Below are 15,842 nucleotides of genomic sequence, written 5' to 3' on the forward strand. Positions count from 1 at the left end.
CGACTTGAAGAGAGTCCAAAACACTCTTCTTCTAGCTGCTTTATAATAAACTGTCCCCCCTTTCTTAAAGAAATCCTGCTTACACTTTTCTATCATCACATCATGCGACAGTCCAGCTCCTAACATTAAATCGACTGCTCTATCCTCTTCTATGTTAAAGTCAAGTGCAACAAACACAGAAGTACTTATTGTCCTGTAATCTGTTCCTCACTCTGTCAGTCTGCAGATGTCAAGGGGGTAAATTGCTCCAAGCAAAAAGAGAGTGGTGGGGGGGTTGGTGGGGGTGAGGTCACTGCAGGGGAGGGGTGAAGTTTGACAGTCGCTCACAGTTGGCACTGATGATCCAGGATGCTTTGGGGCAGATGGGGGGGAGAGGGGCAGAGAGAGCGAGGCAGAGGTAGAGACGGTGAACTTCTATCGGAAGGAGGACGAAGGAACCGCAGATCCTTTCCCTCCTTGCGTTTCACCTTCAGGAAAAAACCCCCAAAAAACTAAGGATATGAAAAGAACATGAAAGAAAGAAATCGTCATTAAACGCACTACGAAGTTCTCTCTTTCCCTCTCTTCCTCCATCTCGCACCTCTCTCAATTTAATCTTAAATCCACTCCAATTTCCCCCGAGGGACTCAATTCTCTCTTTTCCTGTAAGTATTCTCTTTCATTCTCTTGCTTTTATTCTCTCGGTGTTTTTCAGTTCCTTCTTGTGACTCAGCACCCTGCTGTGAAACAATGCCTGTGCCAGACGTGAAATCTCAATCAATTGCTTGTTATTTGATTGCATTAATGAACGAGAGGCCTTCTTTTGGACTCTTTAGGCTGTAAATAAGTGAAGTGTGTGCATTTATCGGATTGGGAATAGGAAGAGCTCTGCGGTGATTTAGTATGCATAACCTCAGCTATTCCAGTGTGTGAGTGTGTGTGTGTGTGTGGTTTTGTTTGTGTGTGTGTTTGTAGAGTCCCTTCAAACAGGCTTCCTTTGGGTGTTTGGGTGGCTGGCCAGTTCAAATCAATATTGTTAATAGGTTGTGTGTGTATGTGCACTAATGCAGCTCATGTAGATTCCCAGCTCTCTCTCTATTTCAGAGTCAGCTCATCTTCTTTTTAGCGGAAGGCACATTTTTGGTCTGCCGTCCCCAGCGCCATGCTGTAGGTGTTGCGAGTTCGTGTTTGTCCGTCGCAATCAGTGTCCTCCAGCCCTGACGTCCAAGTATCTGCTGGGGTTTCTGTCTCCCTCACTCACGTGAACTCGACTTTTTCTCCTAGTCTTCTTCATCTGGCTCCTTGCCCTGTCTCTTTCTAAAAGCCTCCCATCTGTTTAATTCTCTGTGTCGTTAGTTCTGTCTCTGTGGGTGGGCCTTGTGACTCTCTGTGTGATTATGACGGGCTGTCTATAGGGAGGCCTGCTGTTGCCAGAGCGGCTAACCATAAAGTTCAGTCTGCCTGTAGGTCTGAGAAGCTTTTCGTCTCTATTTCCTCCTCAATGTATCTTCGCTATGCTTTGTGTGCCTCTATCAATATTGGTTTGTGTCTATCAGTGGATTAACAAGCATCTGTCTGCCTCTCTCCTCTGCTTCCTCCGCTCTTCTGCATTCCCAACAGTGAGAGACAGAAGGAGAGGAGTCCATTCCTCCTGGTAGGGTGACGCCAGGAATTTCCTCTTTCTCTCTGCTCCACTTCCTCTCTCGTGCCCCCATCGTCCCCCCCCTCCACCATGACACTGCTGGCCTCCGAGAGGTCGCTTCTCATCCGGAACAAGTTCCGCTCAGGTGAGGATTTGAGCTCATGCCAATTAAAGGAGAGAAGGACTCGTTTTCCCACAACAATGGCTTTTCATCTCAGGCGCACATGCATGATCATCAATATTTTGAGTTGAAATGTCTGCGAAGATTATTGGCTAGTCAGTCACACTGTTGATCATGTGATCAATCCAGTGAAGGTTATTGATCATGGCGAATGGATTTAGTGATCGCTCCCTACAGACAGACATATGGAGATGTCTTGAACAGAAGTAAATCCACTGACCCCGAGGATAAAGATCTCTGAACGTTACTGTCTGACACTTCAATCAGGAAACGGGCTGGTTTGTTGTGCTTATGGAAAAAAAAACTGACTGTGGGTCTTTACCAGAAAAGTCCTCATTATTTGAAGGTTCTGAAAACCAGATTTCAAATCTATGTCTTATTAATAATTCATGTCCAAATGACAAACAATCAGACCTCACCTATAACACCCCCCCCCCCTCAGAGTTACAATTATTATTATAATTATTATTATGTTAAAAATGTAACAGTGAAAAGCTCAGCTAAGCTGCTTCACCATGATGGTGAGTGTGGTTTGATCAGATCTGAATGACAGCTGTAAAGCAGCAAAAGCAAACGACCCCACAATTATCCTCAGATGTTGGTTCTAATATTGCTAAAGTAGGAAGAGGTGCACCAAACCTTTTGTCTGACTCTCGTCCACATCAAATCAGCCATTAAGGGTTTGCACAAAAGCAGAAATCCCAAACATAAAATAGGCACAAATGGCCCGAGTTTAAAGGAGAATGATGTCTTCATGCATTCCTACCAAAATGTAAATATCATTGTCAGTGATAGGTGTGATAATAACCTAACAGTGAACCGTTCAGGAGGCAGCCAGCAGTCTGTGACAAACAGCATTAGGCAACCCTTCCCAAGCTACACGATGCTAGTTTCCCCAACAAGTTGCAGCGGCTGCTGCTGAGTTCCCACGCAGCTGTCGTAAACGGCTGGCAAAATAGAACGGCGAGAAAATGACACAGACAGTCCCCTAGGTGTGCAAACACCTGCTGGAAAACGTGATTCTATAAGCAGCTGCTCTGTTAGAAAGCGTATATACACATAGCTGAGCTGGAGGAATATATTTTATCTACCACTATATCCAACTTGTTGATCCCTTTGTCAGCCAGCATTATGATTGCACTTAATTCGAACTTGGACGTGCACGTATTAGATGATGACATCCAACTGAAGAGAATAACAGTGATTATTTATAGCTTGTAGCCACTTGAAACAAAGCATCTGATAACTCTTTGTCTTTGTTTTTCACAGCTTTAAAGCTGTCGGCTCTTCATCTGGAGCGTCCCTGCAGAAATTTTTAAAGATTTTAAGACAATTGCTGACTTTTTGGTGCAAAAAGGGAAAATGTATTATATTATATTTATTTGGCCCTTCAGGAACAGTTAAACTATCTTAACACTGCTTCCCTATCCTGTTTTAAACCCAGGGGACTGATACGTAAGGCTGCTTTAAATACAGACCTTGAAAACTTTTAAACTTTAGAGTTAGAAAGGCAGGAAAGAGCAGGAAGAGTATAGTTAGCAGCACAAATGAGAGTGATGTGAGGGGGAGGGCATACATGAGAGGCTTGTGGAGAGAACGGGACAGCTGAAGGGGGGGATGGGACCAACAGAAATAGACATACTGAGAGATAAATAGTTATTGCCCTCAACCCCCCCTCGAGCGGTCCTCTCCTACCCTCCCCTTGTCAGGTCTCTCAGGTCTCAATGCTTGCTGAAATGTATCATGCGAGGTGGGGGGTGGGGACTTTGTGTCACGGGCACAGCCCTTCCTTGCTTCACCTGTTTGTGTGTGTATGTTAATATGTGCGTGCCAGCATTCAAGGAGATATATAATCTACAAGCACTGCAAAGTCATGGGGTAACGTGAGTTTGAAGGCCATATCATTTTGCAGTGAGCGTGCTGTCTAGCATTGCTTAACTCCGTCTGATTTCTTATTCCAGATATGTAATTTTGCCTTCAATGAAATGAAACTAATGTACTGTCCCATCAGTGTAATACTTAATCATTTTCTTGGTAACACAGCTCAATCTTGTCTTTCAGTCCTGCAGCTGAGGATTCAGAACCGAAGGCTGAGTGAAATCAATGCAGACTCAGGTTAGTCTACGTGTATCATTAACATTGTGATTGATCTATGTACACTATGACTGCAGGGTGCATTTCATATTAATGATCTTCAAGTCACTTCTTTTCAGTGGAAGGCGATTGCTCATTGATTTGCCCAGTTTTTAAATTTTTTTCTTTTTAGATTTTACTATACTGACCTTTTCGTTTTTTTGTAACAGCAAAATGGTTGGAATAATGCTGAATTTATTTATTTATATATTTTAAAACCTTTTTTTGTACATCTACAAAACTCAATAAGGCTCTAGGTTTGATCTGCAGTAATCAGAAATCTAGAAACGTGAATAAGTAAATAAGTAAACATTGACTTCACATAGGATATGAAACCCACCCTCTTAGGTTAAAGTCCTCAGTTTAGCCGTTTGTTTTACCGGATCTTGGTTTCACAGATTTTCCACTGCTCTTTATACTACTCGCCTGATTTGTCTAAAAAACAACAACAAAACAAAATAAATAAATCAACACACACATATATATATATTTTAGGTATTTCTTAGCCTTTAGACAAACTGGTGACCTGACCTGGCTGTAACCTGCCTTTCACCTCATTATGGTTAGGCTAGGCTCGAGCCCTCCCCTTGGATAAGCAATTAATCAGATGAATGGGTTTGGTTTTCTAAAGCCTGAAAACACAGTTAAAAGGACGTGTGAGCATTTAGTTCCCACTCAGACCTTTTAAATTACAATATATTGAAAGGGTAGTTTTTTGCTACCTTACTTTTAATATTGTTGTATTTTATCTAGATGAATAATCCCAGCATTACCCAAAAAATGGATAAAATAAGAAAAAAATAGTTTTTTTTATACCATAAACAAAATAAAAATAAAATATATTAGCTACTTTACTAAATACACCTTGCTAGTACTGGGTTGAAATGGTCAGCAACAATACTCAGGTAGTCTGTGGGATTTAAACAATGCTCTGTTGCTATTTAGCTCAAAAGTGGGCCAAGAAAATATCCTCCACACCATTACACGACCACCAGCAGTCTGAACCACTGATACGAGTCAGGTTGGATCCATACCTTCATGTTGTTTATGCCAAATTCTGATCCTATCATCTGAATATGGCAGCAGAAATTGAGACCCAGAGAACTGCCACTCACAGGATAGTTTCTCCTTTTCAGACCAGTATCTGTAAACTATAGAGATGGTTGTGCAGTAAAATCCCAGCAGATCAGCAGTTTCTGAAATACTCACACCAGCTCATCACAGACTTCCTCATTCTGATGGTCAGTTTGAACTTACAAAGGAAGCTCATAAGCATTTAGTTGCTGCCATGCCATTAGATCATTAAATATTTGCATTAGCATGCAGCTGAGTATGTGTACCTAAAAAGTGGCTGGTGAATGTAGATATTACTCCATATGTAAAAGCACATTTTTATTTTTACTTGAAAAAGTCTATTGCTGTCAGTAGATATGCACTTTATTAGAAAGGGGAAAAGTTCACACGCAATTAAGACATGAGGATAAATATATAAAGCTGGAACAATCAACAATCATTATCTGAAGATGTGAGCATAAATAAATTGTGTCATGCACAGAATTCAAAGTGCCGAGTGCAGAAATGTATTAAAAAGCAGACAAAAACAATCCCCATCCGACAGGCAGGCACCTTGCTTCACTTCCCTCCTGGCTGCAGGTTACTCCGTTTTTGATGCCTGCCAACACAAAAGAGTGTCTGAGATGCTTCATGCTGTAACTTGGAAGGATCATTTGAAAGCTGACGCTGCTTTGTTGATGCACCCCATCACCTGAGTTTCTATTCTTCTAGGCTACTGTTCTCTGAAATAGTCTAATATGAGAGTTTGGATTAAGAAAAACAAATTATCTTTTTTTTTTAAACTCTACTTTTTCACATTTCATCTTTAACCGCGTGTCTGTCTGATTGGAACAGGGCTGAAATCCACGTGTCCGCCTCAAAAAGCTGAGAAAGACCAGAGTGAAGCTCTGGTGAGTTGAATACTGTCTCTTTTTATAAAAAATTAAATATATATACAGCAGCAGGACATTCTCACACTTCACACCAAACTGATTTTGAAGCACCCAACACATTTGAACCCTCTAAATATCTTTATGAATCTTGGTTGGTGATTATATTAGTAAGAGTCCAAATGTCAGGTTACTGCTGTGAGTTCATAAGAAATATAATTCATGATTAAGTCTCTTCTCAACTAAAGAAAACTAATTTGCACTAGTTTCAATAGAAAGTCTCCCAACACCTTGCAATAATCCTGGTGTAATAATATGTCATTAGGCTGCACTGACAATAAAGTTTTATTCAACTTTCCTCTGGGCCTTGGCTGTTGGTTTGACCCACTGTTTCCTGATGCAGCGTCTAACTGATGACGGTGCCACTCAGAAGTTGCCTCCTGGTGGTCTGAATGCTGAAACTGCACAAGGTGATACCATGCCCACAGCAACGTTGCTGTCTCCTCCTTGCTTTGCTCTGTATGCTCCCAGCGTAGCTCACTGTAACACACTTCCCCTCCTGTCCATGTCTCTCTGTCTGCGTTATATCATATCTGTGCTGTTCTCCGCTCCCCGTCGTACAGTAGTAGTAGTAGTGCAAAGATGTGAAGTGTGTAAATCTCACAAAGGGCTTTGTGTTTCATCAGCTGTCAGCGAGACTGAAATGTGACCTTGTAGCACACTTTAACGCTGCTCCACACGCAGCCGGCAGGACATATCAGGGATTGACAGCACGTGATAAACCTGTCAATCCAGGAATCAGAGTCATCATTTTCGGCTATTACTGAGATCTCCCTCTCTCATCATGCCACTCACCTCCTTCTCCTCTAACCTGCCTTTTAATTTTAAAACACTATGATTATAGCATCTGGCTTTTCAAAATGTCTAATTTCCTTAATAGTCCTTCTGTGACATTTTTAAAATGTGTGATTGCGCGCGTGTGTGTGTTGCGTTCATTTCCAAGGGAATACATTTCCCCATGGGCAGGCGTGTTTACTTGTTTTTGATGCCTCTGCTGCTTTGAATCGGGACTGATCGCCTGTGGCAAAGCTGTTGCGCATGCTCACGTTGCATATGTTCTGAAATCCTGTTGCTTCTCTTTCTCCTATCTTGCCTCTTTCCACTGATCTCCCATCTGTCCCGTTCTCCTCATTTATCTGCACCATCCCTCCCACTTTCTCCCACCCGTAGAGCGGACTGCGTGTGGGGCCCACAGGCAGAAGAAAGCTCGCCAGGCGCAGGACCTCACTGAGAGGATCCAGCGCCCGCCTGGACCTGTGGAGCAGCAGCTCGAACGCACGCCGCCCCCGGAGAACGGTGAGTCAACGCGCATCTGCATGAACCACCACACACTTCCCCCCCCTCCAGCCTTGTCTTTTGACCTTACTTCCATTTGCTTTTCATTTCCTCAGGTCCTGCCTCCTTCCCTCTGACTGCTGATGTCTTCGAAGATGACATCTCCTCCTCATCCTCACCCACGGAGCAGCACAGCACTCACCAATCACCAGCTTTTTCTTCATTGCCGAGGCTCTCAGGTGACCAATTACTGAGCGACTGCTCGGCTCTGGTCCCGACCCTTAACCACGGTCCCTGTCATGCTCAGGTGAGGGAATGGCACTAAGTATATAGTTTTAATAAAAACACACATATTTTGGAAAAAATGTCTAATATGAGCTCTCAGTTATAACCACGGACAAACATATTTAAGCATATATTCAGTAGCTGTTGAGTTTATAAATAGCTTCATATGTCAGCTCTAATAATCTGATACTCTGCCTTCAGTCTGGTTTGGCAGTGCTCCCGGGAACCGAGGGCATCAGACAACCTATGAGCGTAAAGCTGAGTGACTCAAACTCCATGGCAACGACTGGGAGGCCGACTGGGATGTATCTGACCTCTCAGACCACACCCCTGCTGCCAAAGGTAAGCTGGGGTTAATGCATGCTCCTCCACATACAAGCCCCGCTGCTTTAAGCTACATGAAAACAAAAGAAGAAAAGCCGTGCACATCTTGGTGCTGAAAAAGGACGGTTTGTGGAAAAGTCACATTTCTGAACTTCCAAGTTGCTGTCTTAAATTCTTAAATTATCACAAGCCACAAAGCAAAATGCATGACATAGCATGAGAAAAAAGCTCATTTTAAAAATACTCTAAATCTTATGCAATTCATGCATCTCCAACAGTTTGTACTCCATAAAGGACACATGCGGAGCAGCTGTCATGGACGCTTTCCTTTTTTCTTCTCTGTTCTGTTTTCGGTTGCTCTCATTCACAGCAGATCATCTGTTTCCATTTCTTCCAATCTTCTGCATCTTTGTCTGCATCTCCTTCTGTCACGCCAACCACCTGCGTGTCCTCTCTCATCCATAAACCTCTCTGCCTCTGCCTTTCTCCTACTAACCCAGCTCCTCCAGCTTTCCCAATATTCCTCCGACAGTGTACCCAGTATCTCCCCTCTGAAAGTGTCCAGACCAACTTAATCTCACCTCTCTTGCTTTGTCCTTGAACCATCCAAACTAAGCTGTCCCTCTGATGTACTCACTTTTTAAAATCCTGTCCATCTTTGTCACTCCAAATGCAAATCTCAGCACTTTTAATTCACCTGCCTCTGGCTACGCCTCATATGTAACAGCTGGTCTCACGAGCATCTTGTAAACTTTCACCCTTGCTGGTACACTTCTAGCTGTCATATATACCACAGATCTTTACTGTATGTGGGAATGGATGTAATAAAACATTCACAGAGAGGGGGAGACATAAACTGCATCATTGTTAAAACATTAACCCTTCTCTACGCCTTTGACCCTAAAAGTCTAAATCATGGACTTTGACCTCAGACCAATTTCATAATTGAATAACCTGGATCATGTCGCTAATATTGCTACTTTTCATGTAATACTCTCTGGTTATATTGTTTCTCTTTTGTGTTCTTTAGTTTTTACTTATAGTCCACTTTCAAAATTTCTAACAATGATACATAAGTGTAAAAAACACTTACCTTCTGCATGCTCTGAAAAGATAAGTGTAAAAATGTGCATTTTGCTACATAGAGCTAACAAAAATCCTACGTGGGTGCTATTTGGTGAGTTGATTATTTTCTGTGTATGTAAAATTTTCATCCAGGAAACAGTGTTTACGTCTTACGCCTGTGTGTATGTGCTTGCTGTAGTTGTACTCACAGCAGGTGTACAACGTAAAAGACAAATGTAGAGGTCTTTCACCTAACAGGATGGTCACTCCTGTGAAACAATGCTCTGCTGTAAACGGCTCTGCATTCATTAATGTCAATTTGCACTTCTGGGGGACCTCAGTGTTTGCCCCAGAGGTTAACGCATTCACACACGAGCAGCTTGGTTATATGTCGGAGCCTGCGCATGCTGTCATCTGGGGGATTTGTGAGGCATTTATGCATTTCATGTAGCTTTTCTTAACTGCTATCTCTGTTTTATTATTGGAAAGCACTTTGGTCAACTTTGTTGTTTTTAAAAGTGCTATATAAATAAAGTTGGATTGGATTGTAGCGTGCAGCTAATGATGTCATATGTCAAATGACTCATTTGGGTTTTTTTTTTTTTTTTTTTACTCTTATATGGTTTAAAGTGTTCTTGAAATAACTCACAAGTTTTCTAAATGTGTCTTTATAGACAGCTCGGCCTCCCAACAACCCCTGCACCTCAACTCTGCCTCACTCCCTTAACTTCACCCATCTCCCCCGCCCACGGAAACCGCGGGACACCAAGCCCAAAATGAGGAAACTCAAATATCATCAGTACATTCCTCCAGACCAGAGAGGAGGGGCTGGGACAGGAGGTACCAATATAATTGGTTTACTTAAACAGCAACACTCATTCGTCAGATCAAGGTTTGCTCAGGTGATAAAGTGATTGAGTTTAGCCAAAATATTTACGTATTTTCAGGGGTGGGAGCCAAACAGAAGAGCCCTAACCCTACCCAGTCTTTAGACCCAGCCTATTCTGATCTTCTGAAACAGCAGCAGGTCTTCCTTCAGCTTCAAATCCTCCAGAACCAGCAGCAGCAGCAGCAACAACCACAAGAACAGATCACTGTTGTACCCAGGTACACAAACAGATTAATGGGTGACACAGTGTTGGGTATTTTATTATGATCCTACTCAGCTGATCTTTACTTGAGTTCATGCTCCTGTCGTTCTTTTAGTGGGGAATCTGGTGATCTGAAGTCTTCGGGAGCCATACCACAGAATCCCCAACCTGTTCCTGCTACAACCAACCACACCCCTACGGACACAAACCCTCCATCAAAGCCTGAGCTTCTCCCTGCTAATCTGGTTGATTTAACAGTAAGAAAACCATGTTTATCAGAGAACAGAGACGCTAAAATGGCTTAAAATGTTTGAGAAATGATCCACAATTAAAGGAAACCAAGTACCTACACTAGTATCTTTCCAATAGTCCAATAATAGCCTCCATTTCTTCTTCCTCAGGTGTCAGAGTTACGGCAGCAGCTGCGTAAGCGCGGCCTTCCTGTCTCCGGCACAAAGCCTGCCCTATTGCAGCGACTTCGTCCTTTCCAGCTTCCCAGTGCTTGCCTCACCCCGGCTCCCCTCTGTCAGCTGGGTACCAGCCCGGAGCCACTCACCCCCTGCCCCTCATTGCCATCCAGCCAGAGCCCTGGCTCCAGCTCCAGCTCTGGGCTAGACTCGCCCAGCAGCAGCCCGAACCAGCAGCTTTACATCCAGGATAGGGCAATTCCTAATGGGATTCTCAGCAGCGCTCCAAATAGAGTTCCAAATGGAATTCTAAACACTGTCCCAAACGGTTTCACAAATGCTGCATCAGTCAGTTTGGCGGGGGAACCGTGCAGTCTCACCAACACGGTCTTCTTAGCTCCTGCCAGCACTGCCTCGGGAACTCCAAGTCCCAGTCTTCCCATGTCATCCTCCTCACCCCTACAGTGTGGGACTCCCTGGAGAACTGAGAAGGAGCAGCAGAAGCAGCAGCAACAGCAGCAGGAGCTGAGTGTGGAGCTGGAGATGAGGGAGAGAATGAGGAGCAGGCCAAGAGACCGCTCCACATGTTCCGGCAATGAGGTGAGGACAGACAGACTCAGATTTCTGGTGTGACAGATGTTGATACGAGAAATGATCATTTAATGATGTGACTGCTTTATAAAAATCTTTTTCCACTAGTCTTGTGGAGGATCCCTCCATCCGTTCCTGCAACAGGACCTGGGATGCTCTAGAGGGAAGCAAGAAACAGATGCACACGCAGAGGTGTTGTTTACACGGGTAAACATACAAAACAGAGCACACATGTCCTGGATAAATGGATATAAATTATTCTGCACAGTGGCACACTAAACAGCCTTCCATCTAGGAGCATTTCTCAAACATGCAAACATGCGCATACGCCACCTGTCAAACAATTTATCTCTTCTTTCTAATCAGGTGTTTTGCTGCCAGCCCTGTGATGCAATTGGCAATGACTTTGAGCTGCCAGTGCAGATTACAGCAAGTCCTATTCAGACCTTACCCTCTGTTCGCAGCTTGGAGGAAGAGCTACAGGAGGCTATCCAGAAAGCACAGGTCAGGAGTCTTTGGATGAACAGAAGATCACAAGGAGTATCTTTTGTTCTGTAAAATGAAGTATTTCTCCTTTTCTTCGGCTAACAGATGGACCCTCGGCAGTCCATTGATGACATTCTAGATGAGCCTATTGCTTCTGTCGGTCAGTCTCACACAATTAATAAAGAATTCCTTTTGACTAACACTCGGATTGCTTTCATCATCTAATTCCTTGTGCTGGCTCTCTTTCAGACTCCGTCAATGTGTCTGACCATAAATCTCCTGCCCACTCAGCCCGTTCTCCTTCTCCTCTTCAAAATGATCAGTCCCGGGCTTCCCAGCAGCACCACAAGGACGACAACTCCCTGCTTTCACCTCTTTGCTCCTCTCTCTTGTTGGAGCTTCCTCCATCCCCTGCTGTAATAAACCCGAGCCAGGTAGTCCCACTTCCTCCTCCACCGCCCATCTGTACTTCCCCATTGCCATCCACCAGGAGGTCCCGGAAACGACGGGCTCCAACACCGTTCGACGCTGCTGACTGGCTTGAAACGCTGTCGTCCGGCCTCCGCCCTCTGACCCCCCCAGCAGCCCCCTTTGTCGAGCCAGACTTGAGCCTGGATTCAGATCTAAATGTCAATCGAGTGCTGGACCTGATGATAGAGCAGTGGTGAGGACTTGCGAGGGGTGATCGCTCGTTATTTGTCAGTTCAGCTGTAAAAGTCACCGGCTCCACGCAATGTCGAGAGCTGGATTCATTGCAGCGATCGGATCCAGCAGCTTTGACGGGACAATGAGAACACAAACACATGTGCACACTTTCACCCTATGAACACTCGTAGTGTTGTTTAAAAGCACTTGGGCTCATCCAGAAATGGCAAACAAGCCACACATCTGTGGATTGACACACTCCACAGCACAATGTTTGCAGTGCAAAACAAAAGAAAACCTGGTGGCATATTAATTTAAACATGCTTCCTGGCTGTGCTGGGAGAATGTCATTTCTGACTTATCTCCAAAACCCGTTGTCGGATTGGGTTGAGTATGGCCCCTGGTGTTGACTCAGTCATTGAGTCCTAGCCATTCATAAAGCCCATTCAGAGTGTGTAAAAGCCAGGCAGAGCGCACAGCTTGTGTGTGGCTCCAGACCTTAACCCCAATGCCAGACACACAGTCGGCATGCAGAGGGAGAAAGCTGGCAGAAGCCACACACAGGAAGTGTGTGTACATGCTTGTGTGAAAGTGTGATCTGTGTGTGTGTGTATATGTGCGCTTTCCATATGACTGACTGTGCGAGTGCACACATGGCTGCTCTTGGCTGTATGTGTCCACATACAATGCTTCCAGGTGTATTTATCAGCATCCGAGCCAAAGCACTTGTAGTTATTTGTTTGTTTGCGATTAAGTGTGCCTGCTTGTGTGTGGCATGACTGATCTGTGAGAGGATACACGTGAAGAACACAGAAGAGAGGCCGTGGATTTACAGTAAGTGTCCACTTCCTAAAGCAGACATTTAATTGTGGTCCCTCTGCCAGCGGCCAGTAACTCCAGTGTAGTTATCCTGTGTAATCATCAGAACAACCACATTACCTTGTTTAAGCCGCCATCCTCCAGGAGAGCAATCAGGAAGCCACCCCAAAAATAGTCCCCGTACAAATGCACCAATCAGCCGAGTGAGACTTTCCTCATCACTTTGCAAAAACAGGTGGTCATTTTGTTCCCTGATTAACCCCCAACAGTGTCTGGTCTGCTCCTCGGTGATTATCCTGCTACTAGCAAAAGCCAGATTTAGCACAATTTATAACCCAACACCAAGGCCACACCTGTTCACTTACTGCAAATGAATTCCTCCAATTTATTGCTAAGAATATTAAATGTTTGGTGCATATTTCAATATACAAATGGACCATTAATATTAAGAGAAAATGTATTATAGCGTTAGCACAAAATACTGTGTTTTAGGGATGAAACATATCACGCGACCAGGCGAGCCTGTCAGTCGGAGCCAATACGCACATTTTCTTACGGGTGACAGTAATCTTGGCTCAAACTTCTACACGATTTACTGGTCGTGCAGTAGTGGGTACATTATTTGTTTTATTAATACACTTTCAGTGAGTTACGTCCATTCTCAACCCCACTTACCATAATGATATTAATGAAAAAAAAAAATCTGACAGAGGTTAGCTGCCATTAACCTCTGCTGTACCAGATGAATGTAATTCAGATACACGATCCCATCTACATAAATTTATTCTAGGCCCTTAATTGGCTGCATGTCCCATCAATCACTTTGGAGAGCTCTGATTGTCTAATTCCTGTCTAGAGCATTTCGATTATTTGATAAATAATGCAGAGTTCTTCTTTTATGTTATCATTATATCTAAAAAACGCATTTGTTCCCTTCAATGAAAGTGAAGCAGTGAGTGCAATTTGATTCATGTAGAGGGCACAGAAACTCGAACTCTAACTTCATACTACTGTACGTTCTTGTCTTGTTGTTTCTATGTAGGCAATATGTTGTTGTGGCTTGTCTTCCTCTTATTGTAGTGATAAAGCCAGCTACAGTGAGTTATTGGTATAAGATAATCTGTGCATTGGCAAACCTTCAGCTCAGTGCAACAGCTTTATGCTGAAGCAGTTCTTGTACAGCTTTCAGCAAAGAGACTATGAAAATGCAGCTAAATGTGGATGGATGGCTATGATAATCATAGCGATCAATAAGCATTGCCTGCTGCAAAGAAAAAAAAGAAAAAAGAAACGAAAAAATAGATTGGCAGGAGAGTAAGATGCTACCTCCTGTGACTTCCTCCGCTTTAGGGCTGACAACAGTCTTTTCCTTGTTTCTTATTTACTTCCGATCGTTGGTGCAGACTTTCCTGAAACACCCCAGAGACTGTTGACTAATTTAATTAAACCAAAGTTTAATAATTCTGTTTTAAACTGAGTTAAAAACGTTGACTGAAAGCACTGGAGTGTTTCAGGTAACTGTGGTTTAGTTGCTGCTATAAATACCTTATTCTGAAAATGTGAGACAAAACAAAATGTTTTTGCTTGTACGTCTATTTGTAACTTATTTGTGCAAATGTTTCTCTCCACAATGTATTTAAAAGCATTACAAAAATTAAAGTCTTAATAGATTTACTATGTACCTCCTCTTTCTTTCATCCCTGGACAGGAAGTTAAGTGATGTAGCACACTGAGAGAATTAACAAATGGATGAAGAAAGAACTACTGATCACTCCTTCAATTCACAAGAGACTGTCCCAAATTACGTCTTATCAAATATTGATGACCACAAAGTAAATTAAATATTCATTTGTGCCAATATGCGTCTTAAATATCCATGAAACCTCACTAACACCCACATAGTTCCATAGTTAATCTTCAAAATGGCACAGTATTATAATCCTGAAGAACAATAATGTGCTTTCAAATGAAAAGCTGCAGAAGTGATAACGTATGATCTCCGATTACTGATCAGCACGACAGCGATATTATATCGAAAGTATTAAAATGAGGATCAGTCTCTTCATTCATAGACAGACAGGAATACAACACACAATTTCTTTGGCCCAGCTCTTTAAAGCTGCATATGCTGATAAGTTTAACCCTACCGCAGACAGGCCACAAAGAGAAGAAAGAAGATGAGACAATCTACTCTCTGTTTGACTTATCCACCCAGGGGTGAGAGTGTGTTTTCACAGGGGTAATACTCCAAAGCTGTGACCAGGGTGTAATGAGGGATTCGCTGTAATGGCCCCTCTAGCCGTTCCACATCACTTCCTCCTCGTTCCTCCCTTGCAATAACTGCTTCCTGCATGATTTCATGGAAATTAAAGGGAGAAAGGTGTGTTTCATATGTAAAGCAGGTAGCTCTTGCCGAGACGTGTGGATTCTCTCGCTCCCACCATCTCTCCCTCTCTCTTCCTTACCCCCTTATTTCTCGTCTCCTGGGTTGGGGCTGGGTAGGCTTTGATCACTGGCAGAGGGTCGCTATGGTTTGATTTCTGTTGTGCTCCTCTGAGAGTTTTACTCTGCTATTATAAACCATGTGAGAGAAGACAGGGGGCAGCTACTTTAGCCTGTGTATCACTGAGCGAATCATAATCATGCATACAATATAAGGCAGAACGAGGGCATGCTACCAGATAAAGCAATACACGAGATGCAAAATCAATCAAATCTTTTTACTGAGTGAGCTGTGTGGTTACAAGAGACTTATTAAAGCTGTGCAACAACATAAAGTCCTTCTTCCAATCCCTGGCATCATGTAGAAGCCATAAACAAATCCCCTTAACCTACAGTAACTGCCACAAGGTAGCAGAAATAAAATAACACTGATATGTTATCACCTTTATAGGCTATCTAAACTTGCCAATTTAT

The 15,842-nt window shown here is 43.3% G+C and overlaps 1 protein-coding gene across 1 annotated transcript; it reads left to right on the top strand.

Moving 5' to 3' along the window:
* The first annotated feature begins 381 nt into the window (after positions 1 to 381).
* Positions 382 to 14,563, top strand: LOC146377831 (myocardin). Its single transcript, XM_084944921.1, has 16 exons — positions 382 to 644; positions 1,600 to 1,766; positions 3,864 to 3,917; positions 5,844 to 5,899; positions 6,282 to 6,348; positions 7,109 to 7,234; positions 7,330 to 7,520; positions 7,700 to 7,840; positions 9,562 to 9,727; positions 9,835 to 9,994; positions 10,094 to 10,235; positions 10,380 to 10,985; positions 11,085 to 11,183; positions 11,343 to 11,480; positions 11,568 to 11,622; positions 11,712 to 14,563. Exons 2-16 carry the CDS (start codon positions 1,712 to 1,714, stop codon positions 12,128 to 12,130), a joined length of 2,475 nt encoding a protein of 824 aa, XP_084801047.1. The 5' UTR covers positions 382 to 644; positions 1,600 to 1,711; the 3' UTR covers positions 12,131 to 14,563.
* Positions 14,564 to 15,842: the final 1,279 nt, after the last annotated feature.

This window comes from Perissodus microlepis, chromosome 11, assembly GCF_051167445.1.
Source record: "Perissodus microlepis isolate ML-2025 ecotype Zambia chromosome 11, ASM5116744v1, whole genome shotgun sequence".
Lineage (NCBI taxonomy): Eukaryota > Metazoa > Chordata > Actinopteri > Cichliformes > Cichlidae > Perissodus > Perissodus microlepis.